This window comes from Numenius arquata, chromosome 24 (assembly GCF_964106895.1).
Source record: "Numenius arquata chromosome 24, bNumArq3.hap1.1, whole genome shotgun sequence".
NCBI classification, from domain to species: Eukaryota; Metazoa; Chordata; class Aves; order Charadriiformes; family Scolopacidae; genus Numenius; species Numenius arquata.
In genome coordinates this window covers 4,048,409-4,067,969 of record NC_133599.1, presented here as the reverse complement: position 1 = coordinate 4,067,969, position 19,561 = coordinate 4,048,409, and the positions used below count along the sequence as shown (strand labels likewise).

At 56.1% G+C, this 19,561-nt stretch overlaps 1 protein-coding gene across 1 annotated transcript in view; it reads right to left on the bottom strand.

Annotated features, from left to right (window-relative positions):
• Positions 1-643, bottom strand: part of ITPR3 (inositol 1,4,5-trisphosphate receptor type 3) — a 42,755-nt gene extending 42,112 nt beyond the window's left edge. The window contains exon 1 of the mRNA XM_074163333.1: positions 555-643. Within this exon, the coding sequence (XP_074019434.1) occupies positions 555-643 (89 nt within the window). The remainder of the gene's footprint in view (positions 1-554) is intronic.
• Between the last annotated feature and the right edge of the window lie 18,918 nt (positions 644-19,561).

Sequence of the window (19,561 nt, the reverse complement as noted above, 5' to 3'; positions counted from 1 at the left end):
TGGACCTGGTCCCCCCAGCCCTGAGTAGCACTTGGTGGCCGTGGGCACCTGCATGTTGGTGGCCCTGCAGTGATTCCCACTGACCACCTGGCATGTGGGACCCCGAGAGGGGACAGCGAGAGCCATCACTGCCTGTCCCAGGGGATGGCAGCCTCCAGCCACACCGGAGAGGGCTGGAAGCACTTACTCACCCCAGGAGGGTGAGCCATCCCGCTCAGTCACACACACAACCCCTTCCTCGTCCCACCAACCCCTCTCGCTGCTTAAGCCTGTTTCATCTCCCCCAGCCCCTAATGGGGGTGGAAACAGTTCCTGGCCACGGCTGCCAGAGAGGGTGAGCTGTGGGGTCCCTCCAGGGCCACATCCTGCCCTCGGCAGCCACCGGAGGCACCCAGTTTCCCCTCCCCAGCACCTGCGCCCGTCCCCGCTGCAGCACCCGGACTTTCCAGCCCCTCTTCCCACCGGGATCGGGCTCAGCACCGCTCTGCCGTCCCACCCCGGCTGTCCCCGGGACCGGGCTGGCTGGCGGACAGCCACGGGAGGGTCTCACTCACCCCAAAGTGCTGATGAAGCCATTGACGGAGCCCTCGGCGTACAGGGAGACGATGTCCCCGATGTGCAGGAAACTTGACATCTCATTCATGGTTGCCCTCGAGCCGGCGCGGCCCCGTTCCTTCCCCAAGTCACCTTCCCGTGTCGAAATCCACCATGGGGCGAGAAGAGTTTGGGGGACCCCCCTTCTCCGGGGGCGAGGGGGCGGGTGGGTGTTGATCCCAGCCCGGCTCCGGCTGGATCCCTGCGAGCGGGACGGGCAGCGAGAGCCCCACGCACAACTTTTACATGTGCTGTGCAGGAAGGGAGCCAGAGAGCAGGAGGAGGAGGAGGAAGAAGAGGAGGAGAAGGAAGGGGGGGGGGGGGGGGATGAAGCTCAATTAGAGGTTTTGCATGAGATCTGTCCGGCTGTCCGTGTCTCCGTCTCGGCACAGCTTTCTACCTGCAGCCAATGGAGAGCGATCAGGAAGTCCTGCTCGAAAAAGCATGCAAATATTTTTGGCCTGGGAGGAGAACCGGAGCTGCCTGGGGAGGGGAAGGGAACGAGGAGGAGGTGTGTGTGTGTTGGGGGGGGGATGCCCAAAAAGAAGCCCCACCCTCCGCTCCCCGCCTCGAGGGGATCGGCTGTCCCCACCCGCGGGGTCCGGGGGTCGCGCACCCCATTGCCCCCGAGCGGCCCCGCAGGTGGGGACAGAGGGTCCCCACCAACTGCCACCGCCCCCGGGGGCTCCCCCTGTCTCACCCCCCCCCACGGCCAGGCACCATCCCGGGGTGCTCAGTCCCTGCACCCCAGTACAGAGTCGTGTCCCCCCCCCCCCCCCAAGCCAGCCCCCCTGGGGTCTCACCAACTTGCCCTCCTCTCTTGGGATGACACTTTTTGGGGTGCGATGGGGGGTCGCAGGGTGTTAGCCTTGCACAGTGGGCCAGCAGCCAGGGGCCGCACAGCCACACTCGGCCTCCATCAGCTAGAGCAAGTGGCCGATGCAGCTGGGATGCAGCCACTGCCCCAGCCCCCTAGGTGGTGGAGGGAAACTGAGGCCCCCCGGCTCCTCCTACCAGCCCCTGTCCCACCGAGCCCCTCTCCTCCCACCCCAGGACCTGCTCTCGCCATTTGCTTCATCCCCCTCCTCGCTTTGAGACCCTCCAGGGGTCTCAGCTCTCTGTCCCTGTCCCCATTCCTACATCCCAAGATGTGACACCCCAAGACTTCACCCTTTGGCCAGCGTTTCCCCAGCCTGGAGCAGACAAAGGGATCCTGCACCACCCGGAGCAGGGAAAGCCCCAGGTGAGGGCAAAGCAGCTCTCGCTGGATTTTTCTGCCCCCGGCGAGCACTTGTGGCTTCCTGAAGCCCAGCTGCCTCCTGCCACCCTGCCACTCCCAAGCTGGTTCAGTTCATACCTGCTTCTGCTCTCTCCACCTCCGTCCCCCTCCTGCCCCCACACCATCACCCAAACCCTCCCCCAGTTCGATGCATGAGCTTTCCCCCTGCACCCCCAAACCAGGGTGATGCTCCAGCCGCCCTCCCCAGACCCGCCCAACCTGATGGTGCCACAGGGTTCACCCAGCACCCAACACAACTGCATCCAACCTACCCATCACCACCGGGAGCTGTGAGGAGTCCCCCCCACCCACTGAAGCCCACCCAGTCCCTGTGGCCCAGAAGGAGCCTTTCTGCAGCCAATCCAACACCCCAGGGCTGGGCGAGCAGCTCCAGGCTCCCAATATAACACTGGTGGAAAAGGACTGTGTCCTCAGAGCATCTTCTGGACAGCACGAGTGTCCTAGTTCCTCGCTTTAATTAAAACTCACCTGCTGTAAAAACAATATCAGAAGGGGAAATAAAAAAAAAGCATGATGCTTTTCTCATTTATTTCCCTCCTGTCCTCTTTTCTTACAAACAAACACACAAGTTTCAGGAATATAAACCTTGCCCTAAATAGTGAATTTTTATTTTTTTTTTCCACTAGGAAACGGACAGGTCCCCTGGCAGAACAAAGGGAAAAAAAATTAGTGCAATTCCTCCGGGGGAGATGCGAATTCAGGTCCATCAGGATTAGCTGCGTTTTCAGCACAGGACAAATTTAGAAGCCTTTATCTCAGGGCAACAGAGGGGGGAAAAGAGAAGATCATAAGAAAAAAAAAAAAAAAAACAACTTGCTGCTGTTAAAAGCGAATGAAGGTTTCACAACAGGAGCTCAAAGAAAGCCCCCAAGGAATCGAAGACCAAAACTTGGTGCACTGATCAGCCGCTTTGATCAAAGGCACAAGCAGCATCTCAGCCAAGGGGCACCACGACCTGCCCATGCCAGTGCCCACACCAGTCCCACCAGCCTCGCTGGGCACAGCTGGGCCAGACACCACCTCTCCCAGCCTGGCCCAAACCAGGCTCTTCATGAACCCACCCATCCCTGGGGGACAAAGGAGGACGATGTTTGCAGAGCCCTGAGCAGTAAAAATCATTTGAAAGCAGGAAAAAACCCACATCGCACTAAACAAACAGGCGTCTGGCCTGGTTTCTCTCGCCCAAGAGAATGGGGAGCAGCAAGATGGAGCCTCTTGAAGTCTCCTTCCCACCCCACGGCAGGAGGCAGCCCCCTCCCTGCACTCAGGATGGCGGACACCGTCTCCAGTCCGTGCTCAGGGCTGAATGTCCCAGCTCAGCTCCATCAAGGATGGGGAACCTGAAAGGTTTCAGGGGTGCACCCTGAAGACGGTGACACTACACCTCCAGGTCTCCAAATCCTCCCTGGATGGAGGTGGGATGGACGAAACCCTCCCCATCCTCCAGCACCAGGACGGCAACGTGCAGCTCCCTGGCTGTGACAGCTCTGTCCCTGTGGTGGCCACAAATAGGGACCCCCAGCATCTGCCACCCAGGGTTTTCTAGCATGGACAGGTGACTTCTAGGAGAAAAAAATTGCACTTCTCCTGTGTCTCATTCACTCTCAGCTGCCCTCAACGTAGCTATGACCACACTGAGCCATCCCGCTGCATGTCCCGACTCTGCACAGGGTCTCTGGGCTGCTCCCAACCCACGGGGACATTTTGTGTGTGGGCTCAGACCCAAAAATGCTGTGGGAGCTGCAAACAGGCTGCAGGTGGGTGAGGAACCCCGGCTGTGGGGATGCTCATGGGCATGTGCAGCAGGGCGGCCACCTCGCCGTGCCAGCACTCGCTCCCCCAGGCCCCGGGGAGATAGAGGAGTTAAAAATAAGAGCGTTTCCTTCCTTACCCCCTGCTTTAAGCCACGTGATAAATAAAAACTGGGAGTTTCTGCCTTCTGGAAAGGAAGCGGCTGCAGAGAGGCAGCCGGTGAGTCAGTCCAGCAACAGTCATCCCCATCCCTAAGGCACAGCCTGCATCTCTGGCGGGGTCAGAGACACATTCCTTTCACATGTTGAAATTGCTCCTTTGCAGGCAACTGCTCAAATTGCAGGGCCACCTCCTTCCCCCAGACCCCCCGGCCCTCTCCACAGGATGCTCCTTTGGCAGAAGCTCCCCTCTACCTGCACGTCCTTCCCACGACAGCCCTTGGCAGCGAGCACTCCCTGACGGACGTGGGATGGTGTTGGCTTCCCAACCATGCCACAACCTTCCAATAGATCAGCCGGGATCATAGCCCCCCAGGGCTGGACAGGAGCCCAACTGGAGCTCAAGCTTGCCCAGATGCTTTGGGAACAAATACATCACTGATGGAGGGCATGGCAAGCAAGGATGTGGCTGGGGAGGCAGATGGGTTAGTGGTACCCGAGCAGCATCCCTGCACTCCACCAGGTCCCCATCTGGCTTTTGCATGGGTCTCCTCAGGCATCCAAAAATCAAGGCTGGGAACTCAAGGGTGAAGCCAGTTGGAAGAAGAAAGTGAAAAATAACTGTGGCTGCCTTTGTTTGAGGAGGAGGATGGGAGACACTCGGTCCCTTGTGCGCGAGAGGAGCGGGGAGCAGCAAGGCTCTGCTGACAGATGCACATAAGAGGGGGATTCTTCAGCCAGGAGGCGAGTTTGCCCCCTCGTATCGCAGGCTCTGTCTGCGCCCTGACCCTGCTGCTGCCCACGGATGTAACACAAAGGCTGTCCAGGCTTTGCATGGCGCCTTTCACGCTGCTGCACCATCCTCCCACCCCACAGAGAGCAATGGAGTTGGGCCAGGACTGACTCCAGGCTGCAGCTATTGAAAAAAAAAAAAGGGGGGGGGGGGGTGTTTCAACCTTGTTTTTCCTTCTGGGTGAAGATTTCAGAGCCCAGAGTAGCTACCACCGAAAACAATTACTCCTCGGGTGCAGAAGATGCTATGTGCATCCCTGGTGAGCAGGGTTAGACCCCAAATCTGCTTTGCTTGAGCTGCAAACCCAAACCACAAACCTGCCCTCCAGCAGCCCTTTGAAAGGTGGCCCAAGGTCTGCCGGGGCAGGGCTGAAACCCCCTCGGGTGACTTCATTAAGCGGCAGAGATGAGGGCCAGTTCCCTCCTGCCTGTCCCATCTGTGCCTCTGCTCCCGCCTGGCCGTCTCCGACTGTGGCGGTGCGAACGGTCTCCCGGGAGCAGCCGCACTCCCCCAAAATAGCTCTGAGACTGGATGACTTTGGCCCACATCCTCAAAGGTATTGAGGCTCCGGGTTACCTCGGAGAACCTGAGCCTCCGTCCCCGCAGGGGTGGCAGGAGATGGCCTGGGAAGGAGAAGATGCTGGTGGAGATGTGGTTGTGTTCGATCTGACCCTAACCGTGCGCAGGAGGATGCCCACATGCTGGTCTCACTCCAAGAAGATGGAGAGGAGGATGCCATAAGAAAATAGGGCAAAATAGAGTGAATTTTCCCATGCTTGCTCCTTGTCCATCCTCCTATCCATGCATCCAAGCTCTCTGGTGGGTGCATCCCACCCAAGGATGGGCAAGGTGAGCAGAGGCAGCCGAGGGGAGGGGAAGGACCCCCCACTCCCACCTCCCTCCCCGAGAAGGGTTAAGTGATGCTCGAATCGAAGACACTTTGTACTTGGATTTAAAAATACAGCCAATGCCCCGGTGGCTCAGCTCCGTGCAAGTTGCAGGTATATTTCCACACTTGAGCCAATAACCTTCCCCGAGGGAAATTTAGGCTTTTTATGATTAAAAGGGGAAAAAATAATAGTGGGGAATTAAATATAGTACAGAACAAGAGAACAATTAGCAGTTGCCGTTAGCGACACCGGGCCAAGTTTGGGACAAACGCCGTGGTTGTCTGGAGAGCAGCAGGGCTGGGGACAGCCACCGGGTGACACGGGAACCGGCCGGGTGCTTGGGGCAGGGAGGAACTCTCGGTCCCTGGTAGATGGCCCTTGGGAGCCTGGACCCGGCACGACCCAGACCCACGCAAGCAGCCTGTTGGGACCAGCCACGCCTCATGGGCATGATTTTTTTTCTACCTTCACTTTATCAAAAGCAAATGGAAGCGTTTGCACAGGCTTGTAGCTTCCTTAATAAGCAAACACCGGTTAATTGTGGGGTGGAGCAGGGGTTGGGGTTGCCAGACGTACCCTCGCCGTGGGCCAGGACGGCAGCTGGTGGCAGGGACAGAATGGGCGAGGGAAGAACCCTGTTCCCCATCCTTTCTGGTGCATTGCAACAGATTTTGTGTTACACAACCCTCCCCGGCTCAGCTGGCCATCCGCTGCCCCGCATCTTGCTCATCGCCTGTGTGTGGCTACCACGCAAACCCTGCAAACTCCTCCAGCTGCACAACCATTTTGCTCCAAATCTGCTGATTTGTTGCCCGCTAGAGTCATGCCCATGTGAGAGCATCACTAACAGCTTTGCTTCCTCATCTCCAAGGGGAAACGCTGATTGACATCCCCTGTAAAGCCTCCTGTGCTTTCCCCAAGCCCTCCTTGCTCCGGCACATCGGGGCAGGGACCCAGACTAGACCATTGCACGGTCCCTATCGACAGGCAGATTTTCCCCATCGAGGGCAGCTCCGGAGCAACCCTGAGCACCGATCACACCAGCGTGTCTCAGCCCCTGAAGAAATCCAGAGGGATCCAACCGCAAACCAGGCTCCAGCACAGCAGAAGAAACGGCATAGCCTCTTCTCTCAATAGCTCTTTTGGAGATGGATCACCACGCCAAGCAGCATTTCCTCTGCCTCCAAGTGGACCATGCAGGCCCTCTTGCCTGGCTTGCGGTCAACACGCAGCGATGAATGAACAACACATCTTATCGGAGAGCGGAGGGGAAGTGCTCTCCAGCTACAGCCCGGGACGGGCACGGTGCCCACCTCCGCACGCTGCCGGCAGCAGGACGGGCTCCAGCTCCATCCCATCGCCTCCGAGCTGGGGACGGGGATGCTCCACTGGGCTGGTTTCAAACAGGGTGCACCCAGTCCAGCTCATCTTGGAGTGGGTCAGGTCTGATGGGCGCAGGGACGCGTGGGAATGTCAAGGAGAGGAGAAGGGACAGAGCGCAGAGGAGCTGCCTTCCCACTACAGACCTGTCCTGCCCTGGCCTCCATTTCTCCCTGTAAAGTTTCATATAAAATGGCTGATCCGAGGTTCTTCTCTCCTCCCCGGCTTTTTGAGACAAGTTAGTGCCAAGCAGCCTAATTACAGTCTTTGCTGAGATAACCACATGCTTTCCTGCTGAATGACAGACTGCGTTACCGTGTGGCTCAGGGCCAGGACCAGCTGTCTCCCTGTCTGGGCCACCGCCTCCGTCACACTGGTCACGTCCCCAAGATTGAGGGGAGAGGGGGGGGGGGGGAAGAGAGAGAGGACGGGGGACAAGCAGACGCTGCTCCCCTCGTGTGTGCTGGGAATGGGAGCGTGCGGGCAGCTCTGCCGGCAGGAACCCAGCCACCGCAGCCCGCGCTTGCCATCGGTTTTATGGGCTCCATTACTGTGACAATGAAAGGAAACACGCTGCGAGCGCGGCCGGGCTGCTGCACGCGTGTCACAGCCCCCAGATTAAAGGAGATGCTCGGGGAGAGCTGGGCGATACGGCAGCCGTGTGGCTGGCGGGGGGGATCCCGCACCGTGCTGTGCCCCCATCCCAGCACCACAAGCCAGGAGTGCCCCGGGCACAGCCTGCTGTCACCTCGAATCGGGGACCGGCTGTGGCGCAGGGCGCTTGGGAGAGTTTCTGTGCAGGCAGCACAAGGAGGGGGGTGTCCCCGTGCTGCTGGTGGGGTCAGAGCACCCCCATTGCAGGGGGGACACGGGGACACAAGTCCCACGCAGGGCTCAGTGCCCTTCGGTGTGGGGATCCCGGCCACGGACACTGTGCAGGGGGGGGTGAGAGCAGGGAGGGGGCTCTGCCCATGCCCTGACCAGGGGGCTGCATTCAGCCAGAGCCAAACTCTGCCCAGGGCAGCAGAAAACCCACAGCAGGAGCACGGTGGGACAGGACTGGCTGCCAGGGCAGGGCATAAAGGGACACCCCCGGAGGTAGCCAGCACACAATTTACCAACCCGGGCTACAAAAGACATTTTTTCTTTCATCCCAGGGGAGCTCTGTGCTCCCCCCTGCTCTCAAACAAGCCCAGCGCAGGGGGAGCAGCTTTACAGGCTCACATCCCTCTTGTGCGTGCCCCAATCCAGCAAATCCCAGTTGCACCAGCTGCCTACAAAAGTCCTCCCCAGTGTGATTACTCACGGTGCAGGAGTACTCACTCGCCACGGTCAGGTACCCCATTGGCCCCAGAGCTGCATCAGCCCAGGTTGTCAGGAGGAGACCACCCCCCCCCGCATCTCCCTCCCCTTTAAAGGCTCCCCACCCATCACTGCAATTAAAGGGCAGGGGTGGGCTCACCTCCCCACACACACTTGGGTGTTGCTAGACCAGAGAATTGGCCCCTTGCCTTCTTCCCACTTAAAATTTCCTTAGCAAAGAGGGAAAGGAAAGATGGCGTGGGGGGTAATGGTGCCCCCTCGGACACTTTTCCACCCTCACGGTGATGGGTGTCCCAGGTGAGGGACATCCTCACTCCCAAACCCATGGCATCGTGCTGGAGGGTGAGGAGAGGCTGGATTCACCCCCCAGCAATAATCAGCTTTGCGGTTGACGAACCCCCAGCAGCGGGTCCAAAAGCTGCTGGGGAGGAAACAGCCCAAACAGCACCGGGAGGGTTGATAATAACCGGCCTGAGATCTGATTTCAAGGGACCGGCCACATCCAGTTCTGAGAATAACACTGGCTGAGTGTGATCAAGGGAGCTCCGGCCTTGGCAAGGGCAAGGAGAAAGCTGGCTTTTCTGCTGCTTCCAGCCCAGGAACGGCCGCTTGTGTCGGTCCGGTCCCAGCTCCCACAGCAGGATACGTGCTGAAGCGGCGCTGGGAAGACCCGGACATCCTCGGGTCCCGAAGATCGGCTGGTGCTCACCTCCTCGGGATGAGTCACCCCGCTCTGCCAGGGCGGTTCGTTAGGCAGCTTCCACCAGCACAGAGGAATGCATTGAACAAAGACCCAAAATCCCTGTTTGTTGTAGAGGGAAGAGTTAGTCATGCTTGTGCTCCACGCTGCTGAGTCACCCGGCAGCCACCGAGAGCCGTGGGATAAGGGACTGGAGAGGGTGGGAGCGACTGTTTACTGACTTGACGTGTAAATCAATCAGGAGGTTGTGACAATGCCATAAACCAAGACAGCCACAAGCTGAGAGGGAAGAGGAATCATTAGGCAGAGTTTATAGCTGTTAAAGAAAAGAAAAAAGGAACCATAGAGGTATTTTATTTGCGGGTCCGGAGCTGGCTTTAAAAATTATAGGTAACATTATATTGCATTTTATATACCACCAGCAGACCCGAAAGCTCTTTTATATGCTGCAGCAGACGCGGCTCCTTCCTGCCTGATTCAGAGCAGCAGCTGGGCCATGGATTCTGAAGGCATCAGCATCTCGGCTGGGGCTGCGGAACGGCAGCTGGAACTGGGCAGCTGATGGCTCCAAAAACCCATCCGGGCTGTCCCCGCAGCAGCGCTGCTTCAGAGCAGCTGATGAAGGATGCCATCGCCTCCTCGGACTTTTAAACTGGGACACAAAGCATGTTCGTGCTGCTAAAGCGGGGTTTTCTTTATCGTGGATACCAGCTTAACATCTAGCATTTAATTTTAACACCAAAGGACCCGAGTCGCCAATGACTAACGTTTCCTTTGATCGAAATCACGGCTCTGGCCAGCAAAACGCCCCGACACTGCTGGGAGGGAGGTGTGAGCAGCACGCAGCGCCCGGCCGTGATCCCCGCGCGGATCACACTTGTTGGAAATGCAGTCTTGGATTTCTCCGTGGAGGTTGGCACATCGGTTGCGGCTCCTCTTCCTGGCTCAGAGCATCTCTGGGGCTCTGCCGGCAACACGTCGGGCTTTCCCCAAGTCTCTGCTGCTTCACCCCATTGCACAACCTCCAGGAGGGATATGGATGGGTGCGAACTGAAAATATGGGTATCCCTAGCCTACGTTCACAAGGGGATTTAAATAATTCCTGATTGTAAAGCAGGAATTATATCTGCTTGTAAAAGTAGCCCTTCCTCCCGTTGTGGACGAGGCAGGAGAACCGCTCAGGCCATGAGAGGAGAATTTCCTACCCACTGCTGTCTTGGCCGCTGGCCTCCAGAGCTTGAATCTTTTCTCTCATTCGGCGCAGAAGTTGGAGGATTTCCTTGAAAATAGAGCCTTTGTTTGGTGAATATTTCTCCCGTCTGGTCCGGGGCTGTAAAGGGCCCTTTGTTGATTAAATGACAATCTCTTTCTCAGCCTGCACGATACCATCAGCAGAGAAACAGGACTTTTGAGGCCCCTTCTGAATCGCCGGGGAAGGGTCTGTGCCCGTGCAGCCGCCCCGCGCGCAGGAAGTGCTGTGGGTGTTAGAGAACCGGTTTGTTTTTTAAAAAAATACCAGGCTACATCCTTAGCGGTTTCAAATTTGGGGCACAGGTTGTTGAGCTGTTCCGTGATTTTAGAGCACCTGAAATAATGGGATCTTAGGCTGGAGGCGATCTCCTAGAACCTCCCCGCCACCATCATAATACAAATGGGTCGTAATAAAAAATAAATTAGTGTGAGTCCACAGAAACCAGCAGAGCTCTATCCCTTCCAGAGGCTGAGGATCCAGATGAATATTTCATTTAAAATATTCTATTATGTTGGCTCATATCATTGTAATATCTGAGTGTCTCACATTTGTCAGGCAACTTTACAACAGCTTTGTGAGACCTGGAAATCTCAGGCTGAAAATGATTTCAGGAACCGGCCGTTTATTTTATTCCGTGTTGATGGCAGCGTCTTGCACAAAGCAGCCCACGACCGGGGCTTCGTGGTGCTGCTGGAGATGCAGAATGAGCAGAGCAAGACCGTGCATCTCAGGCCAAGGCTGAACCGAAGCACAGGGAGGATGCAGGAAATTGAATCGAGCATCCCAGTGCCGGAACGGTCCCACCAGCCCGCCCATCTCCACAGCTGGGACAGCCGCAGCAGCTGGAGGACTCCACCACTGGATCATCACCTTCTGTTGGGAAGACAACGAGGTTTGCAGAGGCTTTTTCTGTCTCGCAGGGTTTGTGAGCAGCCTGGCTCGCTCTAGCACCGCACCGGTGTTTGTAAACAGCCGCCTTAAAATACATCGAGCAGGATGTGGGAGCATCACGTGAACGTGCAGCTTCTTGTCGAGGCAACGGGCCCGACTTTGCCCTCTTTGAGGGCAGAGCAGAGCAGAGCAGAATAACTCACCCAGCTCATCTCCACCAGCCTGCCCCGAGCATCGCTAAGGACAGCTCAGCATAGGTGCCTCCGCTTCCCGCCTACGCAGTGGGAACAGCACGGGGACAAGGACCGCGCTGACCAGGGATGCTCGGATGCTGTGGAAATGACTTCCTGCCTCTGCCAGAGCTAATTTCGCAGACGACACCAGCTGCTTCCCGAAGGGGCACACATAACCCTGAACCAAGCTGCTCTGAAATGACTCAGCCAAGGCAAACCCTTCCTCCCAACACCTCCTTGTGCTGGTGTTTGACATATGACCTGGCAGAGGGAGCTTGCTAATAATACCTACATTTTATATAGCACTTTTCTTTGGGAAATCTCAGAGGTTTTACACAGAAGTCAAGTCTATTTGGAGCTCAAGGCTTCTAAGGATGTGCCAAGGACAGAGAGTCTTGGTACCCAGGAAGGTAACATTGGAAGGATCTATTGCCAGGACAGATCTGCTAAACCTATCTAGCAAGGAAGTAGTGATGGCTGTGGTTAATTTGCCATTGTTAGGATCCAGAGTAAACATCCCAGAGATGACCAGGGGGTTCCTCTCTGTCACAGCCATGGTTTCAGGCGAGCCAGCAGAGTTTAGGTACTAGAACCCCATATTGTGATGTGCCCCAGAGAGTGGCAGGAGCACGAGATGGCTGTGAGAGCATCTCATGCCTTGCCAGGCCAGGAACCCCATCCTATCACGGGAAGACTGAGCCCTGGCCCTGCAGCCAAAGCAGGTGCCCGACCCTGGGGCAAATCCGGGGAGGGAACCAGTGGGGCCTGATGCGCTGGGGACGGCTCAGAAATAGCCCCGAGCTGCGCAGAGGAACTCCTGGGGAGAGCTGGTGCGTACACTGCAGGCTTTGTCTGGGGCAGGTCGGCTGGGTGTGTGCTTCCTGGCATACAATTCCCAGATTAGCAGGAGCCCGGCTGCCAGCAGCTCCTCCAACCCGGCCGTGAATGAGCCGCTTGGGGCTGGGAACCGCTGCTGAGGTCAGTGGTTCAAGCGCCCGAAGCTGCCAAGCAGCTCAGGGCAAAGGCAGGGGATGGGACCAGGCAAGAATACAGGGATGGAGCATCTTCTCCCACACAACACAGGGAAAATGAAGGACAGGACCCCCCCAACCCCTCTCTGATACCTCTGCAAGAGGTTGGCTTTGCCTTTCAGCCCCAAGGGATGGAGGCCACCACTAGCCAAACCAGACAAGGCAATCTCTCTGCTCCTTTTGCAGCTGGAGGGGAACAGAAGCAGGAACCTGTCTCTTCTTACTCCAAAATTAATAAATAAAAACCTTAAAAGCCAGAGAGAATAACTAATGTGGAGAATATGAAAAAGCGGGAGGGTAGAAGGGTTGGGAAAGGAGAAAAAGTAATTCAAGACAGAACTGTTTAATAAGGGAAAGTGAATAATCAGAGGGAGAAGCGAGAACAATTTATTCACACTAAATGCTTAATCTGGAAAAAAAAAATAATAAATAATTCAAAGCAAAGCCAGGCTGTGCCAGCCAGGGGAGTGAGACTCATGGGTCCTTCCCGAGGAACAGGAAAGGAGAAAGCAAAAGGGGAAACGTGGTATGTTCACTAAAGGGAAACGTTGGGGAAAGAAGAGGAAAAAGCTGGAGCTGAGGACCTCTTTAGGACAGGGCTAAGAGCGGCAGGTACCAGGGTGGGGGGCAGAAAAGAAGGGCCAGGGTCACACTCTCCTCCAGGGGGACTGCTGATGTGGGGTGGTCCCTCAGGGGCTGCTCCCCATCTCTCGCTGGATCTAGGGAGGGAAAAGAATGGACCTCAGGGACTGATGCAGAACAGCGCTGCCTCCCACAAGCCCTGCCACCCACTCCCACCGCCTGACAGGGCTCCCATTGCAGACCCAGACCCCAGAAGGGGCTTTTTTTCACCTGGGCACCTCCAGCATCCCTAGTCACAAGAGCTAGACCCATGCTGGCTATGTTGCAACCATCAGCGTGAAGCAAAGCTGCTCCAACACCCCACTGGCACCCGGTTGCTTGCACCCCCCCCAGCCTCCAGCCCCATTTACTGCCTCGGAGAAGCTGGACACGAGCAATTCCCCACTGACTGTGCCTCCGGGAGCCGCGCCAGGCGTGCCCCTGCAGTTATCCGCCGGTGCTGATGAATGGGCATCTGTTTGCAGACACCCCCTCAGAGGCTGAAAGGAGCTACTGTGCGGGCTCTGGGGATCAGAACATGGCTGGTGGGTTCAGACGGAGAAGCATCTCCTGTTAAACTCCGGGTGCTTTCGCCTGCCCACCCTCTGCAGAGCGAGGTGGCCACGAAGCGAGCCGAGCGCAGAGGAAAAAAAATAAATGAACCAAGCAGACAACCCGGTAAAATTCCTGGTCCACACGGCGTGAGACAAAGAAACCGCCTCCACGTCCCGATTTCCAACAGTATTTGGGAATTTCCCATCCCCCTGATGCAGCTACTGAAGCCAAGACAACACATCTGGTCTCTGCAGGAGGGAGGAGATGGGCTGCTGTGAGGTGACCCCCACGTACCCGGTGGGCAGTGAGGGCAAGCAGCGCCCCCCCAGCACCCCCTCCCCACCTCCCAGACATGCTCTTCCTGTGCATGGAGCGAAGGAAGTTGCTTTTTCCTTTCTCCTGGGCTGTCCCTGCCTTCAGGAGGAGCGTGCGGGCGTTTGGCTGCCCTCGGCTCGCACCGGCGAGGAGTGATAACCACAGAAGGATCTGCCTTTGTGGAGCCAGGTGTGGAAACTCCCTGCCTTTCCTCCGTGTGTGGACAGAGGGTTTCCATAGCCAGTTGTCCAGTCCTGCTTGGAGCCCTTGTCAATCCAGATTTCAGAGGCGTTTAGAAATATGGCACACTGGAGGGGAGGAATTGGGATGCGAGCCCTAGTATGAAAGGGGAAACTGAGGCAGGGAGTGCAGAACCTCTCTTCTCAAAGAGAAAATTTAAAACTAGGCTCATTTAATAAATAACCTCACTGAAAGGTGCTGGTTTTTCTCTTATAGAAACCACTAATTCTTCTAAAATGTATTTATGCACCTGCCACTGCAATTTTAAACATATTGGCCCAAGTCTCCTGCACATGGTCCCACAGCGGCTTGGTGGAGAAGGCAGAAATACAGCTGTGGCCAGAGGACCATGGTGGCACGTGGTGCCAGGAGAGTCATCCCAACCCTGTGCACTGATGGCATTTTTCTATTCTAGACTGACCTCAGGCTTCTCCAGGGTTTCCTCCTCCACCTGCTCCCAGCAGTACCCAGCTTCTCCCAAAGCAGCCCCGGGTTTCTCCTGCTCTCTCTTCTGAAAACCTCGGTTAGAGAAAGAAATATGTCAGAGAGACAGACACCCCGAGCACTGCAGCAAATTGGAATAACACTCGGAACGTGTCCTCCCAGCCAGGAACTGACCCCAGATGCTGCCTCCTTGGCCACTTCATCACAGACCTGCAAGACCTTGGGTTGTCCCAAGGTTCTGGCCCGCAGAGAGGTCACGCTCTCTGTGCTAATGTGCCAAGGGCCTGAGAGTCTTCTCAGGGTGCTCACAGGAGCCCCCTGCTTCAGGAAGTGAAGTGTTATCTTTCTTACCTGTTAAGGAAAAATAGCCAGGAGACAACAGCATGCCTCCCGGAGGGAAGAGATGGGAGATCTGTTATTTAAAATATTTCACATCTAATGGGCAAAGTTGGAGGGAATGGTCCGGACAGAGCAATTCTGCGCTGGGGACAGAGGTGAAGAGAAGGAAGGTCTGGAAGCCCCTTCCCTCCCCTCTTGCTGGGAGCCCATACGATGACACTCAGCGCCCCCCGAGATTTATCAGCTCTCCCATAGACACACGCAGTCACAGGAACACACACACCCCCTCCCATATTTGTACAACAGATTATCAGAAGGTGTATTTGTAAGTTATTTTGTCCTAAACAGATTATAGCTTGACAGCTCTTCCAATGCCTGAAAAACACAAGCTGGTTTATGCTGGCTTCTCTGGACACAGCAAACAGACGGTTTGATTAACGTCCAACACGCTCCAATAGCTTTTATAGGAACAAAGCCTGGATCTGTTGGGGTTTTTTTTAATCAATTTGATATATCTGGTGCATGCGAGAAGCATTTTGCCTGAAGCCTCATATTCTCTCTTCATCCAGAGCCCAGAGACAGCACAGCCGTGACAAGCCTGGTGTGGAGACACCCGTGGTCTCGGCACGGCAGCTGTGCTCTGCAGGGAGCTAGGGCATCACAGCTCCGGCCTCAGTCCCCCCCAGGCACTTGGCATTTGCCACCGTCCTCATCCTCCCACCCTTCCCAACTGGGAAATGTGCCTTGCCTCCCCCAGCAACCCCAGAGGGAACCGGGAGGAAACTCTGTGGATAAAACCTCATCAACAACAGGGGGTTTGGCTGCTCCTTCTCACAGTTGCAATTGCTCTCTGTGCCGCAGCATCCCTGGAGGGCCATCACACCCCGCTGAGCTGGGTGCTGTGGAGCCAGGTGAGCTGGACCAGTTCCCTCCTGCTGCGGACCAGCAGGGAAGCCCAGTTCCAGGGCAGCCAGGGGGGCAGAGAGCAACTTTCCCTTAGTCACATCCCCTGGACAGTTAAGCAGTGCTGGGGCAAGCTGGACTGAGCCATAGGCTCATGGTTGGACTGTGCAACCCATGGCCACCCACACTCCAGCAGCCTCAGGGCAGAGGTTGCAGTCCTGGTTCTACCAAGGGTTTGCAGGAGATGAGCTTGCCCACCCCTGCGTGGGGTCACCAAACCTGTATCACAGAATGACAGACTGTTAGGGGCTGGAAGGGACCTCTGGAGATCATCCAGTCCAACCCTCTGCCAGAGCAGGGTCACCCAGAGCAGGTTGGACAGGAACACGTCCAGGTGGGTTTGGAAACATCTCCAGAGAAGGAGACCCCACACCCTCTCTCAGCAGCCTCTTCCAGGGCTCTGGCACCCTCAAAGTAAAGTTTTTCCTCATGTTCAGATGGAACAAACTGGAAGAGTTTGTGCCTGTGGCCCCTTGTCCTGTCACCGGGCCCCACTGAGAAGAGTCTTCCCCCATCCTCTTGCCACCCCCCCTTTAGATATTGCTCAGCATTGATGAGGTCCCCTCTCAGCCTTCTTCTCTCCAGGCTGAACAGCCCCAGGGCTCTGTAGGTTGATGGAAAACCAGATGGTCCCTGGATGCGCCCCATCCTCCTGACCCCTGCTCCCCGCAGCCTGGACCCAGGCACGGGGCAGGGAGCCAGGTGGCCCCGTGGCCACCCAGGGGTGTCCCTGTCACCCAGCTGGGCTCGCCCGGCTGGGCTCAGCTCGGTTGGAAGTCGGAGAGTGCCACCTGGTGCTGCGAGGAAATGTCTCTCCCCGGCAGGTCCCCGGCAGCTCTGCTGAAGGGTTGGGGGGTCACCGGGGAGCCCCGGAGCTCACCTCCCCACCGGGACCACATCGGAGGGGTCTGGAGCCAGGAGGGGGAGAACCGGGGTTGCAGGTCTATTCGCAGCTGCATTCAAAAGCGGCTCCTCTTCACTTTCCAGCTCCTTCAAGCTTCCTGGGGCATGAGGCTGCAATAGGGGGAAATAAAGAAAAAAGATGATGTACAGAGACATTTTGTCAGCTCTGACAACAGCTTGATCCTGATGCAACAGTAGTTCCATTGACCCATTTTGAAAATAAAACCAAATTCTACCTCTCTTTCCCCCTGCAATGCCAATTTATCATAGAATCATCTAAGTTGGAAGGGACCTTTAAGATCATCGGGTCCAACCATCAACCCAGCACTGCCAAAATCCCCACTAAACCATGTCCCTCAGCACCATCTCTACCCGCTTTTAAATACCTTCAGGGATGGTGACTCAACCACTGCCCTAGGCAGCCCGTTCCAACGTTTGATAATCCTCTCGGTGAAGAAATTTTTCCTAATATCCATCCTAAACCTCCCCTGATACAACACAAGGCCGTTTCCTCTTGTCCCATCGCCTGTTCCTTGGGAGAAGAGACCGACCCCATCTCGTTACACCCTCCTTTCAGGGAGTTGTAGAGAGCGAGGAGGTCTCCCCTGTCATCCAGAGATCTCAGGGCGTTTCATGCAATCGAGCAGATGTCTCTGGGCTCAGATGGGAAACTGAGGCAAGTGGGGAAAATGGTTGGCTCAGGGTCACAGAGGGAGGGAGTGACAAAACCCAGCAGACATCTGGTCTCCAGGCTTCTACAACCCTAACCATTAACTTGGCTCCTGTCTCCCGCATTTTGCCAGGCAGTGGCAGGGTCTGTAGCCTGGTTATGCCATATAGAAAGGAAATCTATTAAAAAACCCAGCTTTTTAACAGCTTCAGGCAGGTCCCCAAGACTAGTCTTAAAGCACTGCCCTGGAGTCCCTCTTGGCTGTCTGGAACAAAATATTGACTATTTCTCAAAGAGCTGATTTAATGCGCTGCACCATCCAGCAAAGAGGGGGCCTAATTTGTCTCATGTCTACATCCTGCACCATTCACACCCCACGCCCACGCTCCGGCAGAACGGCTTTATTAAACCACCAACCCACCCGCCACCCCAGCTGCTTCCTGCAGCTCTACCAGCTCCTGCATCCTTTCCCGCGCCTCTCAGAGCCCTGACGGAGCAGCTGGAGTCTCTGCACTGCCGCAGATTAGTTTCTCTGCTGCAAACCTGTCCTGTTTATTCTGCCTGGATTGGAGATGCCCATCCTGTTCCATCCTTGGCCCCCTCTGGCCTTGCTAACACTGTCTACTTGGGGAAAGTCACCAGCACCCCTGACCTGAGCCTCATCTCAGATGAGGACCTAGTCTGCAGGGTCATCCCTTGTTCTACTTGGGATGGACATTTTAGGGAGATCTAGTAGCTATTACAATGGGATTTTCAGGGATGGCAAGATAATTTTGCATGTACAGCTTCTTTCAGGACTGGTGGGTAACAAGTTACCCCAGTTAAACAACCACAGTCACAACGGGCATCTGTAAGAAGACCAGGAAGGGAATCCCAAAGGCTTGGCTCTCTATTTCACTCCCATCCATCCCATCTCAGCAAACATCCCAACACCATGTGTTGCCCGTCACTGACCAGCAGCAGCCTGAGACCATTCCTCGCTCAGCTGGAAAGGACCATGGAGGTACAGAAGAACTTCAAAGACATCCCTGAAAGTCCACAACCTCTGACACAGTAGTCCCAGGGCTGTTTTAGCGTCCCCCATGCTGATCTATCCCTATGCCTTTTCTAAGGCCTGAAGGCACTTAGATCTGCCTGCACGTAGAGCCTTCTCAGGAGTGATCTCCACCTTAGCCCCAAGCTCCATGTCCTTCCACCAACCTCATGTGAAGTCCATCGATGTCCGGTCGTGTTGAAGAGCGTGTTCCACTGGGACAACTCTGCTGTGGGGGATCCTGCCCCCTCATCTGCTGGTTAAAACAAGCCCAAAGAAAACAGTGACTCCCCAAAGCTGGCACCTCCCTTCCTTCATGCTGCCCTTGCACGGCAACCAACTGTGCCCCCAGCGGCATGTCTACAAGCGGACATCATGCCAGCTCCAGATCCTCTAGTACAGCAAAAAAAAAAAAAAAAAAAGGAATTACTGCCAGGCATGCCAGGCACTGAATTCAGCAGCCAACTGGCTGAAGTGCCCCAGCCCCTCGCATCCCCTGGGCAATTTTCAGTGCCCTCTGCCCTGACTCTTGGGTACTCTCCCAAAGGATGAGACTCCCCAGGCAATCCCCCTGGTTGGTCTTCTCCAACATGCTTGATGCCAACATTTAGCCAGCAGACAGCATCCAGCACTAGCCCCAGGGCTTGTACACAAAAAGCAGCATACAGGCTGGGAGAAGGGCTACCAGTCATTCCTCAGGACTTCTCACACCAACCAGCTCCCCCAGGCAGCCCTCGAGTCCTCAGAGATGAAGGGGGATCTCTTTCATCGCTGAGCCATCCTCTCACCTTTCAGGAGCTGCTCTTTCTCACATTCAGCGTCGAAGTCCACAGAAAACATTGGTTCAGGGCTTGCACTGCAGGTAGCATCTTCACCACCAGCATCCAGACCTTGGAGAAGCTCATCCCTGGAGGCAAAGCACAGCGAGGTGTGTTCAAACAGAGCCCAGCAGCACCAGCACTGCAATTCCTGACCTTCCAGCAACAGCACGAACACAGCTGGATCTGGCTGTATCCCTTGTCAGCAGCCTGGAGAGGCCAAGAACTGCAAAGGGCTGTAACTTGAGTTTCTAATGGGTTCCACGGTCCATACAGGGCTGTTTGGGGACCTTTGGGGAGGCAGGAGCAGCACTGGCAGCGGTGGGGATGGAGCCTGCCCACTGTGGATACAGGATGCCCCGA